Source organism: Mustelus asterias, chromosome 19 (genome assembly GCF_964213995.1).
Source record: "Mustelus asterias chromosome 19, sMusAst1.hap1.1, whole genome shotgun sequence".
NCBI lineage: Eukaryota > Metazoa > Chordata > Chondrichthyes > Carcharhiniformes > Triakidae > Mustelus > Mustelus asterias.
Window position 1 is genome coordinate 24,743,811 of NC_135819.1, and position 26,085 is coordinate 24,769,895.

The window sequence follows — 26,085 nt, forward strand, 5'->3', positions numbered from 1 at the left end:
GAATCATCATAGAAACCCTACAGTGCAGAAGGAGGCCATTCGGCCCATCGAGTCTGCACCGACCACAATCCCACCCAGGCCCTACCCCCACATATTTTACCCGCTAATCCCTCTAACCTACACATCCCAGGACTCTAAAGGGCAATTTTTTAACCTGGCCAATCAACCTAACCTGCACATCTTTGGACTGTGGGAGGAAACCGGAGCACCCGGAGGAAACCCACGCAGACACGAGGAGAATGTGCAAACTCCACACAGACAGTGACCCGAGCCGGGAATCGAACCCGGGACCCTGGAGCTGTGAAGCAGCAGTGCTAACCACTGTGCTACCGTGCCGCCCCACGCAGACACGGGAAGAACTTGCAAACTCCACACACACACAGTGACCCGAGTCGGGAATCGAATCTGGGTCCCTGGCACTGCGAGGCAGCAGTGCTAACCACTGTGCCGATTGTTGAATCATTTTCCCCATACCTCCATTTAATATGTACAGCTAACTAATTTTAGCTAATTCTTACATTTCACTGCATTTCAAGCCCGAAGGACTCAACTAACTCATATCAGGAAGTTAAAAGTGCACACTTATATTTCAGCAAATCTTCAACATTTAAGGACAATAAAATTATGTAATGTATTATCTCATTGTAAACTTCTGGGGAACAAATCTGCATGGGATGTTTATTGGAGTGGATTTGGAGTGTGCTACTTATCCCTGGCTACATGATATCCTTCATGCACATTAGCCACAACAGAAGGTCATTTATATTTTAAAAATCTGAGGCACAGCTCTGTTTTTATAAGGATGTGGGTTCACCAACCATGTCCGTCTAGAGATACTGAACTTTATCAAAGTTGTACATTTCAAAGAACAATGTAAAGTTCCACACAGGAAGAGGCCCTTCAGCCTTCCAAGCCTGTGCCAATCATGATGCCCTAACTAAACTGAATAAAAATCTACTGCCCTTGCTGAGTCCATATTCCTGGCAGTGCCAGGGACCCAGGTTCGATTCCCGACTCGGGTCACTGTCTGTGTGGAGTTTGCACGTTCTTCCCGTGTCTGCATGGGTTTCCTCCGGGTGCTCCGGTTTCCTCCCACACTCCAAAGATGTACGGATTGGGTGGATCGGCCGTGCTAAATTGCCCCTTAGTGTACCCATCCAGATGCCTCTTAAATGTTGTTGATGTGTCTGCTTCCACCATCTCTCAAACTAGTCTAAAACTATAAGGGTTTAAGGGGAGAGATACAAAAGTGTCCAGAGGGGCAATTTTTTCTCACAGAGGGTGGTGAGTGTCTGGAACAAGCTGCCAGAGGTAGTACTAGAGGCGGGTACAATTTTGTCTTTTAAAAAGCATTTAAATAGTTACATGGGTAAGATGGGTGTAGGGAGATATGGACCAAATGCGGGCAATTGGGATTAGCTTAGGGGTTTAAAAAAAGGGCAGGATGGACAAGTTGGGCCGAAGGGCCTGTTTCCATGCTGTAAACCACTATAACTCTATGACCTCCTCTGGTAGCACATTCCAGGCACCTGCCACTCTGTGAAAAACTTCCCCCACACATCTCCCTTAAACTTTCCCCCTCTCACCTTGAACCTGTGCCCCCCTTGTAATTGATGCTTCCACCCTAGGAAAAAGCCTCTGACTATCCACCCTGTCTATCCCCCTCATAATTTTGTAGACCTCTATCAAGTCTCCCCTCAGTCTCCGTCTTTCCAGTGAAAACAACCCTAGTTTATTCAACAGCTCAGAGCCAGCACCCTCGAGACCCGGCAACATCCTGGTGAACCTTCTTTGCCCTCTTGCCAAAGCTTCCTCATCCTTCTGATAGTCTGATGACCAGAACAGTGCGCAATACTCCAAATGCGGCCTAACCAAGGTTTTATTTGATTGCAACATGATTTCCCAAATAAGCACGCCATTTGCTGCCTTAATCACCTTATTGCCACTTTTAGGAATTGGGGACCTGCACGCCCAGATGCCTCTATGTTATTGTTCCTAAGGTTTCTGCCATTTACAGTATAATTCACACCTAAGTTGGATCCTCCAAAATGCAATACCTGGCATTTGTCTGGTTTAAACGCCATCTGCCATTTCTGTACCCAATCTATCTCTATCCTGTTGTATCCTCTGACAATCCCCGGCACTATCAGCAACTCCTCCAATCTTCGTGTCATCCGCAAACTTACTCATCAGACCACCCACATTTTCCTCTAGATCACTTATATACACCGCAAACAACGGAGGTCCCAGCACTAATCCCTGTGGAACACCACTAGCTCCAAATCTCTATTCTGAAAAACACCCTTCCTCTCTGTTTCTATAAACACTATCTGTCTTCTGTAAGCAAGCCAGTTCTGTATCCATCTAGCCAGCGCACTAGCAAACCCATGTGATTTTAGTTTTTGTACCATCTGCCATGTGGGACCTTGTCAGACGCCTTCCTAAAGTCCATATAAACTACATCCATAGCCCTTTCCTCATCAATTATCTTATCTTTGTCACCTCTTCAAAAAACTCAATCAAGTTGGTGAGACATGAGCTTCCCTGCACAAACCATGCTGCCTGTCACTAACTAGTCCATTTGCTTCCAAATGTGCAGATATCCTGTCACTCCATATCTTCTCCAAAAGCTTCCCCACCACTGATGTCCTATAATTTCTTGAATTATCTCTGCTGCCTTCCTTAATCAAGGGAACCAGTGCCAGGAAATGTCCAGGGATGATTTGTAATCCTCCCACCTTCCAGCTGCGATTGCTTCAAGTTTTTAAATAAAGGTGAAGCCGGTCTGCCTCCCACAGCCAGCTCCGGCATTGCCAGGACCTGTGGCATTGCCAGGACCTGTGGCATTGCCAGGACCTGTGGCATTGCCAGGACCTGTGGCATTGCCAGGACCTGTGGTGCAGTTGCTGCAGGGCTCAGATACACCATAGACAGTGAGAAATAAATAGCAAAAGTTACTGCTAGAATCTACTGGAAGAGTCCATAAAGTTTGAAGATTGCAGAAGGCCGAATCTTGAGCAGTGCTGTCTTGAGATCTGGTACTCGGTTAGTTCTGGCATCTGCAGCTTAGAACCATAGAAATTTACAGCTCAGAAACAGGCCTTTTGGCCCTTCTTGTCTGTGCCGAACTATTTTTTGCCTAGTCCCACTGACCTGCACTTGGATCATATCCCTCCACACTCCTCTCATCCATGAACCCGTCCAAGTTTTTCTTAAATGTTAAAAGTGGCCCCGCATTTACCACTTTATCCGGCAGCTCATACCACACTCCCACCACTCTCTGCGTGAAGAAGCCCCCCCTAATATTCCCTTTAAACTTTTCTCCTTTCACCCTTAACCCATGCCCTCTGGTTGTTTTCTCCCCTAGCCTCAGTGGAAAAAGCCTGCTTGCATTCACTCTATCTACACCCATCAAAACCTTATACACCTTGTGTCCATAGCTTGTGTCTGAATGTGGAGTCAGAACTATGCAGAAGAACCATTCGACCCATTGAGTTCAGAAGAAGTCATATTGGATTCGAGATGTTAACTTTGTTTCTCTGTCCATAAATGCTGCCAGATCGGTTGAGTTTTTCCAGCACTTTCTGTTTCAATTCAGCCCATTAAGTCCATGCTAGCTCTGTGGAGCAATCCCATCCACCTCATTTCCCCCTCTCTATACCCATAGTCCTGCAAGTGCCTCCAATCCAAAATCATTCATCATTTCTGCTTTCACCCACTCTTATTGGCAGTGTGTTCCAGGTCATTACCACTGGCTGTGTAAAAATACCCTTCCACATGTTCCCTCTGTATCTCTGAGCCAAAAGCCTCAAATCTATCACCTCCCCCCAGGCCTCGTAGCATCAGCTTTCCTTTCTCCACCCTTATCTAAACTTGTCTACATCGGATACATCTCTATCTGATCACCACTTATCCTTTGCCTCAGGGAGAACAAATGCTTCTCCTCCCTAACCTTGTAGCTAAATTCCCTCAGCCCTGGAATTATTCTGCTAACACTCCCATGCGCTACCTCAAGAACCTTTCTCAAATGTGGTCACCAAAATTGGATGCACAACTCTAACCAGAGCTTTGTAAAGGTTCCGGAAAACCTCCCTGCTTTTGTACTCGATGCCTCTGTTTATGAAGATCCTTGTTAATTGCCCTCTCAATACATCCTGCTATCTTCAAAAATCTGCACACATGAATGCCCATTTCTGTTTTAATTGCAAAATTGTGCTTCTCTACCCAGAACCAAGTGAATAGCAACCTTCTGAACCGAACGGAACAGGCTTGTAGTGGTCTACAGGACAAATTGCAGTATATCACAGCACAAAACAAAGGACTACAGACGCAACTCAGTGAGACCAGGCGCAAACAAGCCGAGGTGGATTGTAAGGTGAGCATCTGCTAAACCAGCTGTTTTTATACGTCACCAATAAACTTGGACCATTTAATGCTACGGATTTTACTCCAAATGAGGGCAGAACTCAATGTGGTGGAAATGTGACCTGTTCAAGGGGTCAGATGTGACACCAAGGTTACAAACATTCTTGGTTCAGTCTCTGATCCTTGCCAGAGAGAAAGATCAAGTCAATGCCTTAGGGAACAGAGTTCAGAGTGGGACTGAAGACATTGGCTTCAGTCTCCCCAATATTTATCTGGTGGAGGTTCTTGCTTGTCCAGTCATCCAGCATTGGGTGTCAGGCAAGCAGCTGCGTGATGGGAGAAGATGAGAGAGAGAGAGAGAGATGGTGATGAGGTCGAACTGGGCATCATCAATGGACATATAGATACTGACACTATGTCTTGGGATAACAATGCAAGGATCAGCATGGAGATGTCAAATAGGAGGAGCAGAGGATAGATCCTTGGGGGACATCAGAGACAATGCTGTGGGAGAGGGAAGGGAAGCCATTGCAACTTCGTATTCTTTCATGGGATGTGGGCATCGCTGGCTAGACCATATTTTACCCATCTCTAATTATCCCTTAATAAGGTGGTGGTGAGCTGCCGCCTTGAACTGCTGCAGTCCATGTGGTATAGGTACATCCACAATGCTGTTAGGGAGGGAATTGCAGGATTTTAATCCAGCTTCAGTAAAGGAACTGCCGATATATTTGTGTCTCTGTGCCCTGTTTGAGAGCAGATTTCCACTCCATCTGACGAAGGAGCAGCACTCCGAAAGCTAATGGTATTTGCTACCAAATACACCTGTTGGACTTCAACCTGGTGTTGTTAAAACTCTTAGGAGACATTTCCAAGTCAGGATGGTGAGTGACTTGGAGGGAAACGTCCAGGTGGTGGTGTTCCCAGGTATCTGCTGCTCTTATCCTCGGTGGTAGTGGCTGGGAGTTTGAAGGGTGCTGTCTATGAAGCCTGGGTGAGTTGCTGCGCTGCAGTGTACCTTGTGGACTGTACATACAGCTGCCACTGTGCATCAGTCATGGAAGGTGGAAGTTGAAGGTAGGGATTGGCTGTCAATCAAGTGGACTGCTTTGTCTTGGATGGTGTGGAGCTTCTTGTTGGAGCTGCTTGTTGGAGCTGCAGTCATCCAGGCAAGTGGAGAGTATTCATCACACTCCTGATTTGTGACTTGTAGATTGGGGAGTCAGGAGGTGAGTTACCCACCGCAATATTCCTAGCCTCTGACCTGCTTTGGTAGACACAGTGTTTGTATGGCTAATCCGGTTCAGTTTCTGGTAACCCCCCCCCCCCCCAACTCCCAGGAGATGGATAGTGGGGGATCCAGCGATGGTAACGCCATTGAGTGTCAAGGAGCAATGGTTAGATTCTCTCTTGTTGGAGATGGTTATTATCTGGCACTTGCATGGTGCGAATGTTACTTGCCTCTTATCAGCCCAAGCCTGGATATTGTTGAGGTCTTGCTGCATTTGGACAAAGATTGCTTCGGTATCTGAGTCGTCGCGAATGGTTCTGAACATTGTGCAGTCATCAGCGAACATCCCCACTTCTGACTTTATGTTGGAAGGAAGGTCATCGATGAAGCAGCTGAAGATGTTTGGGCCTAGAACACTACCCTGGGATGATTAACCTCCGACAACCACAACCATCTTCCTTTGTGCCAGGTATGACTCCAACCAGCGAAGGATTTATTTCCCCCGATTCCCATTGACTCCAGCTTTGCTCGGGCTGCTTGATGCCACTCAGTCAAATGCTGCCCTGATGTCAGGGACAGTCGTTCTCGCCTCACCTCTTCGGCTCTTTTGTCCATGTTTTAACCAAGACTGTAATGAGGTCAGGAGTTGAGTGACGCTGGTGAAACCCAAACTGAGCCTCACTGAGCAAGTTATTGCTGAGTAAGTGCTGCTTGATAGCACCGCTGATGACACTTTGCTGATGATTAAGAGTAGACTGATGGGGCAGTAATTGGCTGAACTTGTTCTGATTCTTGTATGCTGGACATACCCAGGCAATTTTCCACCTATCTGGGTAGATGCCAGTGTTGTAGCTGCACTGGAACAGCTTGGCTAGGGGGAGCGGCAAATTCTGGAGCACAAATCTTCAGGGCTATTGCCGGAATATTGTCAGGGCCCAAAGCCTTTACGGTGTCCAGTTCCTTGATATCACATGAAATGAATCGAATTGGCTGAAAACTAAAGTAAAGATAAAGTTTATTTATTTTGGCACTAATTAGGGCGGCACGGTAGCACAGTGGTTAGCACTGCTGCTTCACAGCTCCAGGGTCCCGGGTTCGATTCCCAGCTCGGGTCACTGTCTGTGTGGAGTTTGCACATTCTCCTCGTGTCTGCGTGGGTTTCCTCCGGGTGCTCTGGTTTCCTCCCACAGTCCAAAGATGTGCGGGTTAGGTTGATTGGCCAGGTTAAAAATTGCCCCTTAGAGTCCTGGGATGTGTAGATTAGTGGGTAAATATGTGGGGGTAGGGCCTGGGTGGGATTGTGGTCGGTGCAGACTCGATGGGCCGAATGGCCTCCTTCTGCACTGTCGGGTTTCTATGAACTCTATGTCACAAGTAAGGCTTACATTAACACTGCAACAAAGTTACTGTGAAATTTGAAGACTGACATCAATGATGCTGATTCTCTGGCTATGATTGGATGAGAATGGAACCACGCAAATGAAGTCTCACCCAACTTGTTGATGATGCAGAGGTATTGGAAGAGGATGGTGTGATTGACTGTATCAAAGGCTGAAGACTGGGCGAGGAGTCTTATCACAGTCACCTCAGACCCCAGAATAGAGAAATAGCTTCCTGCCCAGTAACTCACTCACTCATGGAAAAAATTCAGCAGGGCCAAATCTTGCCAAAAAACATATTTACCCTTGGATTTGCTCTGAACTAACATGAGTCAGAAGGATGTTGCTAGTGGGTATGAGTCATTAGTGCCAGTACACAGCAAGAAATGTGTGAACTTACTATTCCCCAACTTATCGCGATGGGGTTAAAAATATGCTTCAACCAGTGGCCACCATCACACCACAGGGTCTGTCCAGGGTCTGTACAGAGCCTGTCACTGCTGCAATACAACAATGTTATTTGAGTGTAATGTATTGTTTCTTTTGATGATGGAGAATTGGATGTACGTTGGGATAAAGATATGGAGAGTCAGTATTTCAATTGAATTTTGAGTGCTGTTAAACTGATTGGTTTTCAGTTTCAGTTGCCGCTTTGACTCTGTGTACCGCAGTGAGAGTTTGTGACAATAAGGGGAAGATCTTCTTGGAAACAACAGTCTGAGAGTTTCGAAATATCCTTAAATGGAAACTAGCTTGCTTACCTGTCTTGGTACAGCTCTGATTGCCCGTTGTGTTATAGTTTTTAAGCACTGCCCCAAATCCTCGGCTTGCTGTTTCGTGCTGCAGTGTGTGTGGGGCAGCTACTGATGTGAAGCTGCTGATTCACGACCGATATCTGGGCTGGCATCAAAAAATGAGGAAACGGAGAAACTGAGTGAAGGAACGCACTCTTCGAGCCTGCTCCGCCATTCAGTGTGATCATGGCTAATCCTCTATCTCATACTCCCACACTCTCCCAATTCCCCTCGAAACTTTTCGAGCTGACAAATCTCTATATTTCCTCCTCAAATATATTCAGTGACTTGGCCTCCACAACCTTAGAGTCATAGAGATTTACAGCATGGAAACAGGCCCTTCGGCCCAACTTGTCCATGCTGTCCTTTTTTTTAAACCCCTAAACTAATCCCAATTGCCCGCATTTGGCCCATATCCCTCTATACCCATCTTACCCAAGTAACCTTCTGTTGCAGATAATTCCACCACCCTGTGAGTGAAGAAATTCCTCCTCATCTCAGTCCTAAGTGGCCTCCCCTCCCCCCATCCTGGGGACTGTGACTCCTTGTTGTAGACCCTCCCCAGCAAGAGGAAGCAACATTCCTGTATCCAGTCTGTCCAACCCTGTTAGGATTTTCAATGAGATCCCCTCTTATTCTTCTTAATTCCAGCGAATACAGGCCCAGTCGACCCAATCTCTCCTCGCATGACAATCCCGTCATCCCAAGAATCAGCCCGGTGAATCTTCACTGCACTCCCTCTGTGACAAGTGAACCCTTTCTTTGATAAGGAGACCAAAACTGCGCACAATACTCCAGGTGCAGTCTCACCAAGGCCCTGTACAGCTGCAGTAAGACATCCTTGCTCCTGTACTCGGGTCCTCTTGCAATGAAGGCCAATTCATTGGAGGAAGATATCAGTGAGCGGGTCCAGAGGATGAACTCAGAACTGAGCAGAGACCATTTATACCAACGCCCCTGTCAAAGCAGCCAGTTGCTGCAGGAGTAGGTGTCTGCCATATTCTGAAATCTGTGCACTGTTCTGGGCACACATTACAAACGGGATATTCAGGCATGGGAAAAGGTGCATAAAGATTTAAGAGGATGATACCAAACTCAAAGGGCTATGAATATCCGGTAAGAATGAACAAGCTGGAACTCGCTTCTCACAGAGAGGGAGAAGGCCGAAAGGTCTTTAAAACTTTAAAGGGCTTTGATGTGGTGGACTGAAAGAAAATGGTTCAATTTGTGGGTGACCAGAACCAGGAACCATAAATTTAAAACGATCACTAATAAATCCAACAAGATGGGGCGGCACAGTGGTTAGCACTGCTGCCTCACAGCTCCAAAGACCTGGGTTCGATTCCTGGCTCGGGTCACTGTCTGTGTGGAGTTTTCACCTTCTCCTCGTGTCTGCGTGGGTTTCCTCCGGGTGCTCCAGTTTCCTCCCACAGTCTGAAAGACGTGCTGGTTAGTTGCATTGGCCGTGCTAAATTGCCCCTTAGTGTCCCGGGATGTGTACGTTCGAGGGATTAGTGGGGTAAATATGTGGGGTTACAGGGGTAGGATCTAGGTGGGATTGTGGACGGTGCAGACTTGATGGGCCGAATGGTCTCCTTCAGCACTAGGGATTCTATGAAGGAGTTCAGGAGAAACCGATTTACCCAGAGAGTGGTGAGCACATGAAACCTCCTGGTAGTAAACAGAAAATGCTTGAAGCAAACAGCGTAAGTGCATTGAAGGGGAAGTTGGATAGATGCATGAGGAAGGAAGGAATGGATGGAGTTAGATAAAGTGAGTTGGCCAAAGGTGTCTGTGTGCCAGTAGAAAATGCTGGAAAAACTCAGCAGGCCTGACAGCATCTGTGGAGAGAGAATAGAGCCAACGTTTTGAGTCTGGGTGACTCTCAGACCTGCTGAGTTTTTCCAGCATTTTCTGTTTTATTTTGGATTCCGGCATCCGCAATATTTTACGTTTAACTTAGTACCCTGACAGGATGGGTAAATTGGCCTGTTTCTGAGCTGTAACTTCTCTATGATGAAACAAGTTATTTGTTGAAGCTATGTTCTTTTTTGACTTTCTGGAATCTCCCGTTGAATTTATGGGCATGTGTCAGCGGGACACAGTTCAGTTTAGTTCCAGTGCATCGCACTGATAGAAACTCTTGTTACGATTGGGTACCCATGGAGAACCTTTGGGCTGATTTAGGGAAGATAATGGGGGTACATCTGCACTCTGATGTGACACAGTTTGTGACTGATCAGTGCGTCTACAGATTTGACAATCCCTCACTCCATGGTCGCTGCTTTTAGCTGGAAATAGCTGGTGTCAAATTTGTAACCATGCAGAAAAGACATTGAGGTCCTCAAACATTATCCCTGTGCTGCCTTAGGAGGCTGAACTATTTTCTACCCTGCTTGTTCAACATCCTTCGACTGGATATTAATCTGTGGAGTGCCTTGTGGATCACTCGTACATAGCAGAACTGATGTTGACCGAGGCTCCACTGGGTGAGAAGATAACTCCAAGCCCCCAACAGGCTGGAGAATGGAATGACAAATCAGCAAACCCCTCCAACAATTTCTAGCTGAGACCTGTTATCTCCAAGTATCAACTGAACCACTGAGAGTCGCAGCAGATTCTCAACCTGGAATGACCTGAGGAAAATGCCTCCCTCAGAGACAGCTGAATGAATCGAAGCTTCCTGTCTATTTACAAGCCTGTACAGGGAAACAGTGTATGCAACATTCCTCTATGCCCCTAATAGTATTGTAACTTTTTCTCATACTTAAATGGATTTTCACAATGCTTTTGCCTGGTTTTGAACCAGGGACCTTTTGTATGTAAAGCAAATGTGATAACCACTGCACCACAGAAACAGGGCACTAACCATATTGTATCAGATCAACATCACCTGTACAAATGCAGGATTAATTCTCATTGAACACCCATTTTTTTGGATTGTTGCTGGATTTAAATACAAAAGCCAATCCTGAGATTGAGTTCAAAAAGAGTCATGCAAACTTGAAATATTAACACTGCTTCTCTCTCCACAGATGCTGCCAGACCTGCTGAGTTTATCCAGCATTTCCTGTTTCTGTATGTGATTATTGTGTTTAGTTGTGGAATTCTGCCAGTGTTTTTAAATCCTGAGCCTTCACCCCTTTTCCTAGCGAGTCCTCTGCTGAGATTATTGACACTGCATTCCCTCCGTGGCTGTATTAAACGGTGCGGGGGTTTTTGCAACGGTTACACGCTGGCGGGTAGGACCCAGCTCGGGGAGGCTGCGAGACTGGAGAAATGTGAGAGGGTTCGACTCAAAGCAGAGAGCCACCTAACGCTGGCACACAAGGAGCACGGTGGCACAGTGGTTAGCACTGCTGCCCCACAGTGCCGAGGACCTGGGTTTGATTCCGGCCTCGGGTCACTGTCTGTGTGGAGTTCACACGTTCTTCCCATGTCTGCGTGGGTTTCCTCCCACAGTCCAAAGATGTGCGTTAGGTGGATTGGCCATGCTAAATTGACCATAGTGTCAGGTGGTTTCGCAGGGTAAATGTGTGGGGTTACAGGAATAGGGCCTTGGTGGGAATATGGTCGGTGCAGACTCAATGGGCCGAATGGCCATCTCCTGTACTTTAGGGATGCTATGACTTACGAGCAGCATTAAGTAGCCTTTGCCATCCCCTTAGTGGAGAAATGTTGACGTTTCTGAAGAGGCATCAGATCTAACTGTGCTTCTGTTCCACTCTGCGGTTCTAAAGTCGCTGATTCTGACTGAACATGGATACAGAATGATTTCTCCCTCGTGAATCTGTTGTGTGTTCCCATTTGTTGGAAGGAGCAGGTTTACTCAGACTGGATCTTGGAGTTAAAAATGCTCAGCTCCTTCCCTCCCCAATCTGAGTAAAAGTTTATTTATTAGTTGCAAATAAGGCTTACATTTACACTGCAATGAAATTCCCCTCGTTGCCTGTTTGGATACACCCGAGGGAGAATTTAGCACGGCCAATGCACCCGAACCAGCACGTCTTTCAGACTGTGGGAGGAAACCGGAACACCCGGAGGAAACCCATGCAGTCACGGGGAGAACATGCAGACTCCGCACAGACAGTGACCCAAGCCGGGGATCCCTCGAGCTGTGAGGCAGCAGTGCTAACCACTGTGCCAAATGCCATACTGTTGTCAGGTGGATAGTTACATTCTGGGTCCTGGGGTTTGAGTGATGTGAAGGATCTGACGAAGCCTATGACATGGAACAAGGGGTCATGGGGCCCTGGGGTGAGAGCAGTCAAATATTGTTCAAACGTTAAATCAGAAAGCTGTGTCACTGGACAGTTCCAGTTCCCTAGCAATATCTTACAGAATGACCTTGCACATGAATAGAAGCATTTAATTGGATTGACGGCCTGGGAGCAATCTGACCAGCTCCAGTTCTGATGAACAATTGACCAATGACACGGGAGAGAGTAATCAGTCCTCTTCCTGTCAGCTCGCAATGCTGTTCAGGTGCATTTAGCTTGACTCTGGCTCTGTAAACATGGAGTTACCCACACAGAGTCTGGCGTTCGGAGATAACACTGAATTCACGCTCACCTAAACTTTAATCTGACAAAAATTCACAGTCAATTATTCCGGCTGATTTCAGATCTCTGGCAGCAAGGTGGCACAGTGGTTAGAACTGCTGCCTCACAGCGCCAGGGACCTGGGTTCGATTCTCGACTTGGGTCACTGTCTGTGTGGAGTTTGCACGTTCTCCCCGTGTCTGTGTGTGTTTTCTCTGGGTGCTCTGGTTTCCTCCCACAGTCCAAAGATGTGTGGGTTAGGTTGATTGGCCATGCTAAATTGACCCTAGTGTCAGGGGATTAGCAGGGTAAGTATGTGGGGTTATGGGAATAGGGCCAGGGTGGGATTGTGGTCGGTGCAGACTCGATGGGCTGAATGGCCACTTCCTGCACTGTAGGGATTCTATGATTTCAAAAATCAATTAGATATAGTTCTTGGGGATAAAGAGATATGGGGGGGGGGGAAGGGGAACGTGCAGACTCCACACAGACAATGACCCGAGCCGGGAATCGGTCCCGGGTTCCTGGCACTGTGAGGCAACAGTGCTAACCACTGTGCCAAATGCCATACTGATGTCAAGTGGACAGTTACATTCTGGGCCCTGGGGTTTGATTGAAGGATCTGACGAAGCCTGTAACATGGAACAAGGGGTCAGGGTGGCATGGGGGCCTGGGGTGAGAACGCTCAAATATTGTTCAAACATTAAATCAGAAAGGTATGTCACTGGACGGTTCCACTTCCCCAGCAATATCTTACAGAATGACCATGCACATGAATAGCAGAGAAGCACTGGATTCATGGCTTGGGAGCAATCTGACCAGCTCCAGTTCTGATGAACAAAGCAATATGGGAGATCAGGATATTGAATTTGATGATCAGCCATGATCAAAATGAATGGCTGAGCAGACTCGAAGGGCCGAATGGCCTATTCCTGCTTCTAGTTTCTATGTTCCAAAGAGGAGCTTGCTTCCTGCTGGAGTTACACAGCAACTGCTGCCCTGCTGCCACTACGCCACAGGTATTGCACCTTTGATGCCACCGGCTGTTCTCCCTTTGAAGTGGAATCCCATGTGCTGTTTCAAACGCTACACTTCCACGGTCCAGCAAAGCTGTGTATTTGTGTTAAAATATAGAGTATGGAGCTGTCTAAGCAGACAGCTTAGAAGTCAGCAGTTAGCTGCTCCCACTGCCCGGCTGCACTGCGCTGGGTGCAAGTATAGACAGTTACATGGGTAAGATGGGTATAGAGGGGATATGGGCCAAATGCGGGCAATTGGGACTAGCTTAGGGGTTAAAAAAAAAGGGCGGCATGGACAAGTTGGGCCGAAGGGTCTGTTTCCATGCTGTAAACCTCGATGACTCTGAGATTTGGACCTCGAGAATGAAGCTGCTTTGTGATATCTGTATCAAGTGAAGAGGGAGAGAAAGACCTAAAGTGTTGAAGAAAGTCGTGCATAATTTCTAACAGACCTTAATGAAGGCTGAAAGTTCAGTTTGAAGGCGTAATAAATCTGTGTATGAACGGAACAGCTTTTAATTTAAAGTTCCGTCGCACCGTGCAACCTCGGTATGAACGTAAGATTCCAAATCGGGGATCTAGGGCGGCCGGCTTCTCCACGGGCCTGTTGTGGTCGCGCCTCTTGTAAAAACCCTTTGAATCCCTTGTTTAATTTGTGATATAACTGTGGAGCAGTCTTTAACTGGGTTTTATAAAATGAGCCGCAATGATCTTGGCAGCAAAGATTGATGGTTTACTTCACCAATTTAGTTGAAGAATGTTTGTTCTAAATGCGGAAGTGGAAATCTGCTGCCAAGGCGTTGTTTGAAATCTGTTTGCTTGGTGATTTTCTTCCAGGTGGATATGAGCTTGAAAACCCCTGAAGTGAGGCCACAAAATGACATGTCCCTTACCCTCCCCGCCCCATCCTGAACCCTAATGGTGCAGCAACTGCAGTGTTTTAATGCTAAGCCCAGGAACCAGGGGGGGCAGGGAAGGGGTAACTTTCGAGCGAACCCAAAGCCTGGTTATTTATCAGTAAAACTATAGCTGTATCTTGCACTCGAGATATCAGAATAGCAACACTCTATCACAGTGATCCTTCAGATAAGGAGGTGTTGAGTATGGTGGAAAAACTGACTCTACGTCTAAAAAAGGCACCAAGCATGATGACAAACAAGATTGCATGTCTCTAGATTTATTTTGTCTTTTTTAAATAGTCATCGAGGTTTACAGCATGGAAATAGGCCTTTCGGCCCAACGTGTCCATGCCGCCCTTTTTTTTTTAAACCTCTAAGCTGATCCCAATTGCCTGCATTTGGCCCATGTCCCTCTATACCCATCTTATCCATGTAACTACCAAAATGCTTTTTAAAAGATAAAACTGTACCCGCCTCTGCTAATACCGCTGGCAGCTTGTCCCAGACACTCGCCTTGAACCAGAGAAAAAAAAGTCCCAGTCTATCCAGCCTCTCCTTATAACCCAAGCCATCAAGTCCCGGTAGCATCCTAGTAAATCTTTTCTGCACTCTTTCTGGTTTAATAATATCCTTTCTATAATAGGGTGACCAGAACTGCACACAATATTCCAAGTGTGGCCTTACCAATGTCTTGTACAACTTCAACAATTTTCTGACCGATGAAACCAAGCATGCCGAATGCCTTCACCACTCTGTCCACCTGTGACTCCACTTTCAAGGAGCTATGAACATAGACCCCTAGATCTCTTTGTTCTGTAACTCTCCCCAACGCCCTACCATTAACTGAGTAAGTCCTGCCCTGGTTCAATCTACCAAAATGCATCACCTCGCATTTGTCTCAATTAAACTCCATCTGCCATTCATCAGCCCACTGGCCCAATTGATCAAGATCCCGTTGCAATCGGAGATAACTTTCCTTACTGTCCACTATGCCACCAATCTTGGTGTCATCTGCAAACTTACTAACCATGCCTCATATGTTCTTATCCAAATCATTAATATAATGCACCCTGATGATTCCTTTGACATTTTTATTGTCTATTTTGAGGTTGACTTGGTAGATGAGTGGGATTTTCACAATCGCAGGAACCAGCTGGCCACCCACGGGCTGTGTGTAACTCCGTAATGGGTCAGGACCCTTTAGCTATGATTAGCTGACGCTGAAAGACGTGAGGAAGGCACTTAATAAACTTTTTCATGATTGCCCTCCTGGATTACTTGTGGATTTGTTTGAGTTTTCACAGTATATTTTGTGTCTGTGTGTCCGTCCGCTGTTGTTTCTGGTTTGAAGTTTCAGACTTGAACGACTGCTGCCTACATACCATTTCTCCAATCACTCAGGCTGTGGTTCATTTGTTCCAAGTATTTGTCCAGATTAAAGTGCTCATTTTTGATGTTCTTTTATTTATATTGGTGTTGTCACAAAGGCGAACATTTATTGCCAATCCCAAACTGGCCTTGTAAAAACGGAACTGCATGTTTTCAGGACAGCCTCAGTGTTTATTACAGGCCGTGGAATCACTCATTATAGAAGGAGGAGCCTTCAACACCATTATTCCTACGAGACTCATCTCTGAACTTCGTGGCCTGGGGCTCGGCTCCTCCCTGTGCAACTGGATCCTAGACCTCTTAACACAGGCCGCAATCAGTAAGGATAGGCAACAACATCTCCACGATCATCCTCAACACCGGTGCCCCACAAGGCTGTGTCCTCAGCCCCCTACGATACTCTGACTGTGTGGCCAAATTCCCCTCCAATTCGATTTTCAAGTTTGCTGACGACACTACGGTAGTGGGTCGGATCTCAAACAACGACGAGGCACAAAGAACAATACAGCACAGGAACAGGTCCTTCGGCCCTCCAAGACTGCGCCGCTCATGTGCCCAACTAGACCATGCGTTTGTATCCTCTATTCCCAGTCTGTTCATGTGGCTATCCAGATAAGTCTTAAACGATCCCAGCATGTCCGCCTCAATCACCTTGCTTGGCAGTGCATTCCAGGCCCCCACCACCCTCTGTGTAAAATACGTCCCCCTGACATCTGTGTTGAACCTTGCCCCCCTCACCTTGACCCCTTGTGTTCGTCACCTCCGACCTGGGAAAAAGCTTCCCACTGTTCACCCTATCTATGCCCCTCGTAATTTTATACACCTCTATTAGGCCACCCCTCATCCTCCGTCTCTCTAGGGAGAACAACCTGTTTACCCAATCTCTCCTCATAACTAAGACCCTCCATACCAGGCAACATCCTGGTAAACCTCCTCTGCACTCTCTCCAAAGCCTCCACGTCCTTCTGGTAGTGTGGCGACCAGAACTGGATGCAGTATTCCAAATGTGACCCAACCTACATTCTATACAGCTGCAACATCATATGCCAACTTTCATATTCTATGCCCCGTCCAATAAAGGCAAGCATGCCATATGCCTTCTTGACCACCCTCTCCATCTGTGCTGCCACCTTTAAGGATCTGTTCAGGAATCAGTTGTTCAGGAACAGTTCAGGAATGAGATAGAGAATCTTGTGAATTGGTGCAGCAACAATAATCTCTCCCTCAATGTCAACAAAACGAAGGAGATTGTCATCAACTTCAGGAAGCGTAAAGAAGAACATGCCCCTGTCTGCGTGAATGAGAACGAAGTAGAAATGGTCAAGAGCTTCAAGATTTTAGTTGTCCAGATCAGCAATAACCTGTCCTGATCCCTCCATGCGGATGGTATAATTAAGAAAGCCCACCAATGCTTCGACTTTCTCAGGAGGCTAAGGAAATTTGGCATGACCGCTGCGAATCTCACTAACTTCTACAGATGCACCATAGAAAGCATTCTTTTTGGTTGTATCATAACTTGGTATGGCCTCTTTTTGCCCAAGACCACAATAAACTACAAAGGGTCGTGCATGAAGCCCAATCCATCACGCAACCCAGCCCCCCATCCATTGACTCCGTCTACACTTCCCATTGCCTCAGAAAAGCAGCCAGCATAATCAAGGACCCCACACACCCCGGACATTCTCTTTTCCACCTTCTTCTACCGGAGAAACAATACAAAAGTCTGAAGACCCGTACCAACCAACTCAAAAACAGCTTCCTGCTGCCATCAGACTTTTGAAGATGATCTTTCTCTACCCCCCATCTATGACTGTTAAGGCTTCATTCTGCACACCTTCTGTATGAATGGTATGCTTTGTATAGCACGCAAGAAACAATACTTTTCACTGTATACAAATACATGTGACAATAACAAATCAAATAAAAAAAGGACATTCAGCCCGTTGTGCTGTGCTGGTCATTGAAAGAGCTTTCCAAGTTAATCTCATACCCTCTGAATTTCTCCCCTTAAAGCATTTTGATTCCCCTTTTCAGAGTTATTATTGAATCTGCTTTCATCGCCCTGTCGGGCATTGCAATTCAGGCCATCGTAACAGAGTGTGAAAACAAAACACCACCTGCAGCGGTGATTCTTTTGACTTAAATCTGTGGATTCGAAAGTGACCCGGAAAGACAAGCTTGGACACCTTTACATCATCGGAGTCAACAAATCCTCCAAGTTGCATCTGCTAATCTCATCTTCAGGACAATGGACAGTATTCCTTGCTGGTCCCTCCCTCTCTGAATTAGAGTTTTCCTCCAAGCCTTCACTTCCAGTCAGCCCTGGAGTAGTTGTGTTATCTGAGGGTTTTGGGAGTGATGGGAAGAATGTTTGGTGTGTGAGCTGCCTGCCCAGACTGGATTGATGCAGTGGACGGTATCAGGCCAGGAGTGAACTTTCTCTGTGATATCCTTCTCCTCTGTTTTCAAACAATAACTGCTGTAATTTAGTTCCATGCAGTTTTCTCAATGTTGCTTTGTTTTATCCGGGCAGTGACGACCCTGTGACTCACATTCTGGAATTATCCAAACAGTGATGACCCTGTGACCTCACATTCCGGAACTATCCAAACAGCGATGACCCTGTGACCTCACATTCCGGAACTATCCAAACAGCGATGACCCTGTGACCTCACATTCCGGAACTATCCGGACAGTGATGACCCCGTGACCTCACATTCCGGAACTATCCAAATGTCTGCTGAACCCCTAATCTGCATTTCTATCTATTTTACAGACGCACAGATATTCTGAGTGCCAGCAAATGGTTTTCCACATTGCTGTTGACTTAGGATAGGCTACTTCCTATCATTAGACTAGGATTGAGTTAAGTTTGAGAAAACGTTGAGGAAAGGTGAATGACTGGAAGTTAGTAAATGTGCAGTGTGTATCTTGATTGATACCAGGCATGCCGGTAACTGTTGTCTCCTTGTTGCCATTGGAAAGAGCTAAGACCGGGGAGAGCTGTTCGGAGAAGGGAGAGCCATTGGCCTGAGTTGTCATGGCCTGGGCTAGATTGGTAGGAATTTTGATCCAAGCAACTTGTATATCAGATCTGTTCTGTGGCAGGGCAAACCAGGAGCGGGACAATCTATTCTGATGCAGACAGCATACCCTCCTTCCTTTTATACACCCTCTTTTCCTGCAGAGCCCTCTCTCTCGGATGTTGCTGGCCTGGAGCCTTCCACTGCCAACGTCACAAGGGCATTGATTAATTAGTTGTGGTCACTGTGCAGAAGAAAATGTGACATACGTCAGCCCTGTATGCTTGGATGTTACATGCATGATGTATAGCTTGCAGACTTATACTTGGACACAGTTTAAAAAAGATCCTAAAATCAACCACAGAAGGTCAAACCGTACTGAGCAATGGGTGGGGTTAGTTTGAGTACTGGCTTGGCACGTTTCCCACAATGGGGAAACATAGAATTCGCACAGCCAGAGCTCTCCGAATGACAAAATGCAGAGATTAAACTGAAATGGAGAAAGGAAGATTTGATTTGATTTATTATTATCATATGCATTGGGATACAGTGAAAAGTATTTTTATTTGTGCGCAATACAGACAAAGCATACCATTCATAGATTACATAGGGGAGAAGGAAAGAAGAGGGTGCAGAATGTAGTGTCACAGTGTATAGAGAAAGATCAACTTAATAAAAGGTCGACAATGTCAGAGATTTAAAGAAAGTTTAAAGGAGTTAGAGTTAAGTTTTAAGGGTATGGAACGAGAAGAAAAATGGACTTAAATATTAAGTTCATAATTCAGTAATGAACTATGGCACAAAGACACAGAAGTCTTTTGTTCGTATAGAACTAATAAAGGATCAATCAAAGGAAGGTTAGATTTAATGAAGGACCAAAACAAGGGTCTTGGCTGTGGAGGGAGAGAGCATGGCTGTTTATTAACTGAGGACAAGTGTAAGTTGGTAGGACGTCAGGACCAGCACATTCCTGTAAGGATGAAGGATAAGTGTGGCAAGTTCTGGGAACCTTGGATAACGAGAGATATTGTGAGCCTAGTCAAAGAGAAAAAAGAAGCATTTGTCAAAGCTAGGAGGGTGGGAACACACGAAGCAAGTGTGGAATACAAGGAAAATAGAAAGAAACTGAAGTAAGAAGGGCAAAAAGGGGTCATGAAAAAGCATTGGCCAGAAGGATTAAGGAAAGTCCCAAGGCTTTTTATACATATATAAAGAGCAAGAGGGTAACCAGGGAGAGGGTTGGTCCACTCAAGGACAAGGGAGGGAATCTATGCGTGGAGCCAGAGGAAATGGGTGAGGTATTAAATGAGTACTTTGCGTCAGTATTCACCAAAGAGAAGGACTTGGTGGATGATGAGTCTGGGAAAGGATGCGTAGATAGTTTGAGTCATGTTGAGATCAAAAAGGAGGAGGTATTGGGGTTCTTGAGAAATATTAAGAACATAGAACACAGCGCAGTACAGGCCCTTCAGCCTTCGATGTTGCGCCGACCTGTGAAACCAATCTAAAGCCCATCTAACCTACACTATTCCAATATCATCCATATGTTTATCCAATGACCATTTAAATGCCCTTAATGTTGGCGAGTCCAATACTGCTGCGGGCAGGGCATTCCACGTCCTTACTACTCTGAGTAAGGAACCTACCTCTGACATCTGTCCTATATCTATCACCCCTCAATTTAAAGCTATGCCCCCTCGTGCTAGCCATCACCATCCGAGGAAAAAGGCTCTCACTGTCCACCCTATCTAAGGTAGATAAGTCCCCAGGGCCTGATGGGATATAGCCCAGAATACTGAGAGAGGCAAGGGAAGAAATTGCTGGGGCCTTGAGAGAAATCTTTGTATCCTCACTGGCTACAGGGGAGGTCATGATGTGGAGATGCCGGCGTTGGACTGGGGTAAACACAGTAAGAAGTCTAACAGCACCAGGTTAAAGTCCAACAGGTTTATTTGGTAGCAAAAGCCACTAGCTTTCGGAACAGGCTGTTCCTTCATCAGGTCCCACCCACCTGACGAAGGAACAGCCTGTTCCGAAAGCTAGTGGCTTTTGCTACCAAATAAACCTGTTGGACTTTAACCTGGTGTTGTTAGACTTCTTACAGGGGAGGTACCAGAGGATTGGAGAATAGCCATTGCTGTTCCTTTGTTTAAGAAGGGTAGCAAGAATAATCCAGTTAATTACAGGCCGATGAGCCTTGCGTCAGTGGTAGGGAAATTATTGGAGAGGATTCTTTGAGACAGGATTTATTCCCACTTGGAAATAAGTGGACGTATTAGTGAGAGGCAACATGTTTTTGTGAAGGGGAGGTCATGTCTCACGAACTTGATCGAGTTTTTCGAGGAAGTGACGAAGTTGATTAATGAGGGTAGGGCAGTGGATGTTGTCTATATGGGCTTCAATAAGGCCTTTGACAAGGTCCCTCATGGCAGACTGGTACAGAAGGTGAAGTCGCATGGGATCAGAGGTGAGCTGGCTACGTGGATACAAAACTGGCTCGGTCAAAGAAGACAGAGGGTAGCAGTGGAAGGGTGTGTTTCTGAATGGAGGGCTGTGACAAGTGGTGTTCCTCAGGGATCAGTGCTGGGACCTTTGCTGTTTGTAATATGTATAAATGATTTGGAGGAAAATGTAACTGGATTGATTAAGTTTGCGGACAACACAAAGGTTGGTGGATTTGCGGATAGCGATGAGGACCATCAGAGGATACAGCAGGATATAGATCAGCTGGAGACTTGGGTGGAGAGATAGCAGATGGAGTTTAATCCGGACAAATGTGAGTAATGCATTTTGGAAGGTCTAATACAGATAGGAGATATACAGTAAATGGCAGAACCCTTAAGAGTATTGATAGGCAAAGGGATGTGGGTGTAGAGGTACACAGGTCACTGAAAGTGGCAATACAGGTGAAGAAAGTAGTCAAGGCATATGGCATGCTTGCCTTCATCGGCCAGGGCATTGAGATAAAAATTGGCAAGTCATGTTGCAGCTTTATAGAACCTTAGTTGGGCCGCACTTGGAATATACTGTTCAATTCTGGTCGTCATACTATCAGAAGGATGTGGAGGCTTTGGAGTGGGTAGAGAAAAGATTTACCAGGATGTTGCCTGGTGTGGAGGGCATTAGCTATGAGGAGAGTTTGAAGAAACTTGGTTTGTTCTCACTGGAGCGACGGAGGTTGAAGGGAGACCTGATACAAGTCTCCAAGATTATGAGAGGCATGGACAGAGTGGATAGTCAGAAGCTTTTTCCCAGGGTTGAAGAGTCAATTACTAGGGGGCATAGGTTTAAGGTGCGAGGGGCAAGGTTTAAAGGAGATGTACGAGGCAGATCTTTTACACAGAGAGTGGTGGGTGCCTGGAACTCGTTGCCGGGGAGGTAGTGGAAGCGGATACGGTAGTGACTTTTAAGGGGCGTCTTGACAAGTACATGAATAGGATGGGAATAGAGGGATGAGGTCCCTGGAAGGAGAGGGGGTTTTAGTTCAGTTGGGCAGCATGGTCAGTGCAGGCTTGGAGGGCCGAAGGGCCTGTTCCTGTGCTGTAATTTTCTTTGTTCTTTGACTTTGCATCTGTCTTCAGCAAAAATGTTGCTGCCAGTGTCACTGGTGGTTACAGAGACAATGCGGTGGGGGAAATAGATAAATAAGAGCTATTTACCAAGTCAATAGTGCTCACCATTGGAACTAGGAGGTGTAGGCCAATCGGCCCCTCCAGCCAGCTTGATTAGGTTATGGCTGATTAGATGGCAGCCTCAACCCAACTTTCCTGTCTACCCCCAACATCCTTCAACCCCACTGTTAATTAAGAATCTGTCTAACGCGAGTAGAAAAGTCACCCAGTCTGCAACATGCAATAGACAGAACTAAGTGATCTCTCAATTAACAGATTAGATCCAACCACATCCAGTCCTGCCACATCCAGTCATGAATGGTGGTAGACAATTAAACAACTCGATGCAGGAAGAGGCTCCAGAAAACATCCCCATCCTCAATGATGGAGGAGCCCCGCGCATTAGTGCAAAAGATAAGACTTGAAGTATTCGCAGCAATCTGCAGCCAGAAATGCCGAGTGGATGATCCATCTCGGCCTCCTCCAGAGGTTCCCAGCATCTCAGATGTCAGTCTTCAGCCAATTTAGTTCACTCTACGTGATGTCACAAAATGGCTGAAGGCACTGGATACTGCAAAGGTTATGGGCCCTAACAAGGTTCTGGCAATAGTACTGAAGACTAGTTTGTCCAGAAAATACCAGTCCCTCGCCAAGCTGTTCAGCATAGCTACAACACTGGCATCTACCCAACAATGTGGAAAATTACCCAGGTATGTCCTGTACACAAGAAACAGGACAAATCCAACCCAGCCAATTACTGCCCCATCAGTCTACTCTCGATCATCAGTAAAGTGACAGAAGGGGTCATTAATAGTGCTACCAAGCAGCACCTGCTCAGTGACGCCCAGTTCGGGTTTCGCCAGGGTCACTCAGCTCCTGATCTCATTACAGCCTTGGTTCAAACATGGATAAAAAGAGCTGAACTCTACTGTTGTGGTGAGAGTGACAATCCTTAACATCAAGGCAGCATTTGACCGAGTGTGGCATCAAGGAGCCCTAGCAAAACTCGAGCCAACGGGAATCGAGGCGGGGGGAATATCTCGACTGGCTGGAGTGATACCTGGCACAAAGGAAGATGGTTTGATTATTGGAAGTCAGTCATCTCCGCTCCAGGACATCACTGCAGGAGTTCACGGGGTAGTGTCCTAGGCCCAACAATCTTCAGCTGCCTCATCAATGACCTTCCTTCCATCACAAGGTCAGAAGTGGGGATTTTCGCTGATGATTGCACAATGTTCAGCACCATTCGCAACTCCTCAGATACTGAAGCAGTCCATATCCAAATGCAGAAAGATCTGCACAACATGCAGGCTTGGGCTGACAAGTGGCAAATAACATTTGCACCACGCAAGTGCAAGGAAATGGCGATTTCCAGCAAGAGAGGATCTAACCATTGCACCTTCACATTCAATGGCATTACCATCGCTGAATCCCCCACTATCAACATCACAGCGCCAGGGACCCGGTTCAGTTCTGGCCTTGGGTGACTGTTCACCCAAGGTTTGAACAGTCTGAGTTTGCACGTTCTCCCCGTGTCTGTGTGCGTTTCCTCCGGCTGCTCCGTTTTCCTCCCGCACTCCAAAGATGTGCAGGTTAGATAGATTAGCCATGATCAATGCACAGGGCTAGGATGGGGGATTGGGCCTAGGGTTGGGTGCTCTTTCCGAGGGTTGGTGCTGACTCGATGGGCCGAATGGCCTCTTCTGCACTGTGGGGATTCTATGAGCCAGATCAAGTTACCTGAAGATGAGTGAGCAAAGCATCCAGGCTGGGAATGAGAAGAAGGTTTGCTTCAGGCTCTGGGTAATCATTGATTTTTTCTCTCCTAAACAGTTTTTGATCCTGATTGCTAGCCTGTTCCTAATTCCATTATTTTAATTTTCTCTTGGAATCTGCCATCTCGTACTTTCAAATATTTTTTAAAAATCCATGTGCTGTATGTTTCCACATTCTAGCGTATTTGTTAGCTCTTCAAAGACACAAACTGAATTTGTTATGTTTCATCTGTTTGTTGTCAGACTGCCCCACTAATTGTTCATGGCAAGGACACCCTTTCTATGTGGCACTTCACCATCAGAGACACACAAGTTGCTCCTTCACTTTAGAGTCGTGCTGGGATGTCTTTAAAAGTGGGTGGATTAGCAAAGCAGACTCAGGAGACGTTGTAGTTCCACAGGATGTTGACGTTACCCAGTTACAGAATCCAGAAACACTATTTGGCGATATTTACCTGTGACGGGTGTTTCTGCTGTCTCTTTTTTTTGTTGTTGCTGGCACTTCTCCTGTTGAGGGGGAATAATTATTTAAATACTTTGTATTTTGGCTGCTGCTTTTTCCGAACAGATCTCACCCCGTAGACGAATGAGTGAGGCTGGGTTTGCCATTCCTGTGTGTAGATTTGCAGAAGGTAGTTGTTGGAATGACGATAATTGTGGTTGAGGAAGCCCATTTGTCTGATGTACCGTCGTCACCATCGAGGAAGATCATAAAGTTGAAAGGCCGTAAAGCTCCCCTCCCCTCCCCCCACCCCTTCGCCCCACTGTTGCTGCACCCCGTTGGTTCTTCAGCAGTACTGAGTTTTTTCACTTGTGGTTCCTCATCCTGGAGTTTCTTCCTTCCATTGATCTCAGAAGAATTTTCAGATGTTCATCCTAAATTTGCCCATTACTGGCTTGACCTCAGTTGACCTTGTCCAGCTCTGAGAATTGAGCTTTCTGGATGTGGATTATTATCTGACCCATTGGACAGTGTGTCCCGTGAGGAGAAATAGCCGCTGAGGCGTCCAAGGAGATCGAAAAGGTCATTGTTGGACCACCCGTTCTTGCTCTCACCCAAAGAATTTTTCACGTCAAAATTCTATGTGGGGGAAATCGATTCTGCTTGAGTAGTGGAGTCGAATGTTTCAGCAAAGCTCGAACAGGGAAGACGAGAGATTGTGTGTGTGTCCTTGGCAAGAGTGAATTGATGGACCGTGAGAAGTTTCTTCATTCGTTCTTCTAATTTAGGCATTTTTTAAAAGAGAGAAGCTCACAAGGGAAAAATCTTCAATGTTTCTCCTGGGCTTTTACTGTCTTGTAGTTTAACTCTAGGAATATCCTGTCTTCTTCACTGGAGTAACCTGTGATATTTCACTGCTCACAATAGAACAAGGAGGAGGTTATGGCTGTACGGTTCCGGGAAGCAGACAGCATTGCTGCCATCGCTGAACTTCGCCAGCGTATTGCTGAACTGGAAATCCAGGTACAAATGATTACATCCTTGCACCGTGTCATTCAATTCATCTGCACCAACCGCATCCTTGTTACTTGTTGTCTTGTGGTCGTTCTCCCTGGCATATACTTCAGTAATAGCCATGCTATATCACTCTGACCAACCATCACTCTGCTCTTGCTGTGTCGGACAGTCTCGTGAACTTGCATCTGTCCGTTGTGGTTGTTCTGTCTCAGTTGTTTTCCTGTGCTCCGGTCACTTTCTGTACATCCGACACTTCTTGCCTTTTGCCATTCGCCCTGAGTTACAAGGACAATTATGCACTAAAAGAACGTCAATGGTTTGAAAAAGGGTCATGTATATGTTCTCTTTCTCATCTCATCTTCTCATCTTCTGTCTAGAATTTAATACCTACCTTTTAAAATTCCTCTGGATTGATATGAGCTTTGGGTTTAGCTGTCCACGCCCATTTGATTGTTTGCTGGTGTCATTGCGCACAATTGTTTATTGCAGTGTATGTATTTTTGGTTCATTGGGTGTCCATGTTTGAGAATGTCAGCGTGAACCACTAAGACCGCTCCCCAGTGAGAGGTAGCTCCTTCCTGCACCAGAACATTGGAGCTT

At 46.3% G+C, this 26,085-nt stretch overlaps 1 protein-coding gene across 1 annotated transcript in view; it reads left to right on the forward strand.

Moving 5' to 3' along the window:
* The window catches only part of LOC144507659 (EVI5-like protein), a 371,712-nt gene that overhangs the window by 264,511 nt on the left and 81,116 nt on the right, over positions 1-26,085 (forward strand). Inside the window, exons 13-14 of the mRNA XM_078234815.1 lie at positions 4,229-4,375; positions 25,396-25,491. Coding sequence (XP_078090941.1) covers positions 4,229-4,375; positions 25,396-25,491 — 243 coding nt within the window. The remainder of the gene's footprint in view (positions 1-4,228; positions 4,376-25,395; positions 25,492-26,085) is intronic.